Below are 4,566 nucleotides of genomic sequence, written 5' to 3'. Positions count from 1 at the left end.
TGTCACCACTCACCAGTCACCACTCACCACACTAGTGTCGCTCTCTGCTCTATGGCCGGGGATTTTTTTCAGTACTCAGTCAAGTCGTTCCTTAACGCGTACGTACATACGTTTTGTTTTGCGTTTAATCAGCTACATTGTTTCCCTTGATAAGTGTTTAGTTTGAACTTTTATACTTTCTGTTGACTTTAAATATTTTGAAATTGTAAGTTGATTGATTTAATGTCGTATTAAAATATAGGTATTAAAAACTATGTTTTGAATTTTATATGTCTTTTTTTTTTAAATCCATGTCAATTTTAAATATTTAGTGCTTTGAAGTCGAAAATACCACAGATCTAGTGCAGTTCGCACCGCTTTTAGTGCTCTACAAATATATACTAGTAATCTGTGGACATTGCCATCTGGCAACACTGCACTGGTTACATCACAATTTTGGATTTTTAGGCCAATTTTCCGGCGTAAATCTTCTACTTTGAATAGATTTTGAACATAGAAAACTAATAAAATACCATCATGAGTGCCTGGAGGCAAGCTGGTTTAAAGTAGGTTGAAATGTAGTATAATATAATTGTCTTTCATGTTTCCAAATAACCTTATGAACTTATATTTTTAGTTACATAAACTACTCAAACATTGCTGCCAAAGTTTTAAGGCGCTCACTTAAGCCCCAACTGAGGACCGAAGCCCTACGAAGAGATGAATCCCACGTTCGTATAACCCCATGGGCTAATGGCCGTCCAGCGCGTAAGTTTCAATTTTTCTTCACCTTTGTACGACGGACAATTTACAAAATTATTAATGTTTGTCCGCGAGCCTGGTCTTACAACCTACAAAAGACTTAGGAGGTCATGAGAGTATTGTACCAACTCAAGTAGTCATTTATTTATTCGAGTCCTATTTTTAGAAGGAAAATTATTTCAATATATATCTTAACTCCTCAGTTTAAAATTTAATTTACAGTTTACTAGTATTTAGCAATTATTTTTCTTATTATACCTCCATCCACGATATCGGAGACAATAGATTTTCAATTGTTATGCAGCAGGCGGCTGCTGCTTGGGAATTGTGGGTTAAACCATGTTAAACTATAAACCTGTAGTTTTAGTTATAGTTTTATGCTAGTATAATCTAGCTCTTATCAAACATTGTTTATATAATTATTATTAATACAATTTCAGATGAAAAGGATTAAGCTAAGAGTAAGTCAGGCTATAAGTAAGAAACATAGCATGTGTTTTATTAACACAAAGTGAATGTCCCGCCTGAACTTACAAAAGAACTGTTTTTGCATATAGATTAGTTGTGAACTGTTTTATTAGTAATGCTGCGGCCACACATGCGTCTATTGTCACGAAGCTTCGTGCTATGAGACGATAGATGCATGTGCAGCCGCAGCATTCAGAGTGTATTATATTTTTAAAGCCTAATTTACTGAATAATTTTAAGTTAATTCCATCAAACTGATGCTCTTTGGATCTATCCTATTTCAGTAAGTTGGGTTGAACTGTCCAAACATACTAATAATTGTTTGTTTTGCTTTTTTACTTCCTGAATAACATGTTCCGCAATACTGTCTCCTTTATTATATTTAAAAAAATCATAAATATATTTTGTAGAGTAGAATTCCATAAAATAGAAGATACCTGCAGAACTAATTTTTTAACATACCAACAAAAATGAATATTTATCTGTGATTTAAATTTTTCAGCGGCTCAAGCATCAAAGTAGAAGATGAAATCCAGACCATCATTCAAAACTCTTATTTATTAGTAAAACTATGAAATAAACAACTGTTGAGTTAATATTGATTTATTTTCTTGTAACACATAACAAAATTGATTAAACATAAAAATGAACTATCTTAATAATTTATTTACCCTTATTACTCTACATTTTAAGTTAGCTTTCTTTACATCGTTAATGATACTTTCTCCTAATGGTGCATTGGGATCTATCTCTACAGGTAAATTAATATCGCATTTATTGCGAATCTTTTCCATTCCATTCCAAGCTATCATAACACCATTATCTGTACAGTACTGAGGTGGAGGCCTATATACTGAATAATTATATTTTATACCCAATTTTTCTATACTATTAAAAATAAAATTATTGCAGGCAACACCGCCTGATACTACTATGTTGAAGCCATCATTTAAAAAGTTATTTTTTTGGCAAAATAGAATAGCACGCTCGGTCCGATGCAGGATATGTTCAGTTACTGCAGTTTGAAATGCTGCACACAGATCCTCATATTCGGGAATAATTTCATCTCCAGCTATTTGGTGTTCTGATTCCTTGACAGCCAAATGTTTTAAGAATGCTTCATTGAGACCACTGAAACTGAAGTTGCAATCTCGATCCCTGACTAGGGGAACTGGAAACTGAAAAATATGAGTTCCACAAGAGGTTTTGGCCGCTTCCTCAATAGCTCTACCACCAGATAGTTTTGACAGTTCCTCAATGTTCTTTAATTTCATTCTTCTCGCTACCTTGTCTAACACCTCTCCAGGGGAATTGTCAACAGTAGTACCCAGTAAGAGAAAGTCGTCTATGTCCTTGACAACAACAAGTAAACAATGTCCACCTGATATCAAAAGGGATAGAAATGGAAATTTAATTTTATGGAACATCCTAGCTATGAGGGCATGAGCTTCCATGTGATGAATTGGTATCAATGGCTTATTGTACTTTCTTGATAAATACTTTGCATACTTAACACCTACTTCTAAACTGACTAGTAGCCCAGGTTTTACAGTAACTGCGATGGCATCTATATCATCAACTCCTTTGTTGGCACATCCCAATGCTTCATTCACGAGACGATCTATGTTGTCTTTGTGTAGGTCGCGTGCAATTATTGGGTTGATGCCACCAAATTTCACATGCAATTTAGTTTGTGAGCAAATTGCTTCTCCTAATATAATACCGTCGCCATTGACTACAGCACATCCTGTATCGTCACACGAAGTTTCAATGCCTAGTACGCAAGTCTGCGGTGAGAAACTTATGCTGGTACTCACAAGTCGTTTGCTAATGCTATGAACATCTTGGTTACAAACATACTTGTTTAAAACTTTACAAAACAATTTTCGTGATAGCATTTTAGAGATTACATGTAGAGTGTAGACTATGTGGTATTAGACTATGAAATTCTTTCTATATTGTAGTAACACATGAAAATTACGGACGGAGATTCCTACCCTACGACGACCTTCCTACAAAAGTTGGTTTATGGTTAGTGGTTACTAAGGAATATTATGACTGTGGTCTGTGATACTGCCTACTGGTCTTAGTATTTCTATAGTGTACGGCGTCACTTGGTACAATTTGTACAATAATATCAAAATTTCGTAGTATTAGTTAAAAAAATCAAGTTTCATCATTCGTCTAAATTTTGAGGTTATAGTTCAAGTTATTCTTCTTCTTCTTTCTACAGACTATAATCCACAGATTACTAGTATATAACGCCGCCCTAGTGCTTGAGTGGCCAATCGACCAATTTTATCAAAATAGACTTTTTATTTCAAACTATTAGTAATCCCGATTACCCACTTTACAATATAAATATTTTTTATTTACCTTGCATATAACTTGCTTTTTTAGCAAAAATAAAATTTCTCATCTACCATATAAAACTGTTTTAAGTGCTTGAGTAGACTAACTCCATATTTTGCTCAAATGACCAATCACGATCAAGCATTTTGAAGGTCACGCGACGCCATTTTGCTTGTTTATTACGTATTATTTGCTTACTACGACAAATTTAAAATATTTAAGTCTATAACAACGAAAAAATGGATTTTAATTTAAGCGAAGTTGATTTGGAAAGGTACGTTGCCAGTTTCTTGATATATTCTTTTGTTTCAATTTTGTTTTAGTGTTCGAAGTTACTTGAGGGTAAATACAGAATGATTATTAGTAAGTACTCAATAAATAAATTATTACCTTGTCACATGCAAGCCATGATCCGTTCATACTATTTTAATCCTTCAAGCCCCATACGAGCATCGGTGATCGTGACAACAATAGAATATAATAGCATTTCCAAGAATCCCCGATCGAAGGACTAAGCCCACTTAAAAAAAGTAGGTTCTCAGATTGACCTCTATGTATGTATGTATGTATGATACTGAACATAGCATTTGCAACCTTAACTCCAGAGCATAATGCACACATTACTTCTGCGAGGCAAATCAGCGTTCGTCGGGCGCATTCGCGCGAATGCGCGCGCCTTTTTAAATTCTCAGAAGTAATGTGTGCGTTAACGCTTTGGAGTTAAGGTTGAATTTGCTATGTTCAGTTTTGGTAATTCGTTTCGATTCTGTGCTAGTTTAAATTGACCCTAAATGTGACAAATATTGTTCTGAAAACCGCATCAGCATCGGTTCAGCCCAACGAGCGATAATTGCGGATAAACAAACATCATAGTATACATACACACATACACGGACATATACATTTTTTAATAATTTTATAAAAAGATAAACAAACTGTATAGCGAACATGGTGGTATTTTGGACAAACAAGCACTAAACTGGCACGTTATTTTAGAGAACTATC

At 34.4% G+C, this 4,566-nt stretch overlaps 2 protein-coding genes across 3 annotated transcripts; one reads left to right on the top strand and one right to left on the bottom strand.

Annotated features, from left to right (window-relative positions):
* Positions 1-397: 397 nt before the first annotated feature.
* LOC121731422 (protein stunted-like) lies at positions 398-1,805 on the top strand. 2 transcript variants are annotated; one of them, XM_042120836.1, is made up of 4 exons: positions 398-545; positions 617-747; positions 1,182-1,202; positions 1,712-1,805. In XM_042120836.1, exons 1-3 carry the CDS (start codon positions 517-519, stop codon positions 1,193-1,195), a joined length of 174 nt encoding a protein of 57 aa, XP_041976770.1. In that variant the 5' UTR covers positions 398-516; the 3' UTR covers positions 1,196-1,202; positions 1,712-1,805. The 2 variants fall into 2 exon arrangements, with proteins under 2 accessions (XP_041976770.1, XP_041976769.1); XM_042120835.1 differs by lacking the exon at positions 1,182-1,202.
* On the bottom strand, positions 1,797-3,379 carry LOC121731404 (probable tRNA N6-adenosine threonylcarbamoyltransferase, mitochondrial). The gene has a single exon (XM_042120811.1). It carries the CDS (start codon positions 3,105-3,107, stop codon positions 1,860-1,862), a length of 1,248 nt encoding a protein of 415 aa, XP_041976745.1. The 5' UTR covers positions 3,108-3,379; the 3' UTR covers positions 1,797-1,859.
* Between the last annotated feature and the right edge of the window lie 1,187 nt (positions 3,380-4,566).

This window comes from Aricia agestis, chromosome 10, assembly GCF_905147365.1.
Source record: "Aricia agestis chromosome 10, ilAriAges1.1, whole genome shotgun sequence".
NCBI lineage: Eukaryota > Metazoa > Arthropoda > Insecta > Lepidoptera > Lycaenidae > Aricia > Aricia agestis.
This window is presented reverse-complemented; position numbering and strand designations above follow the sequence as displayed.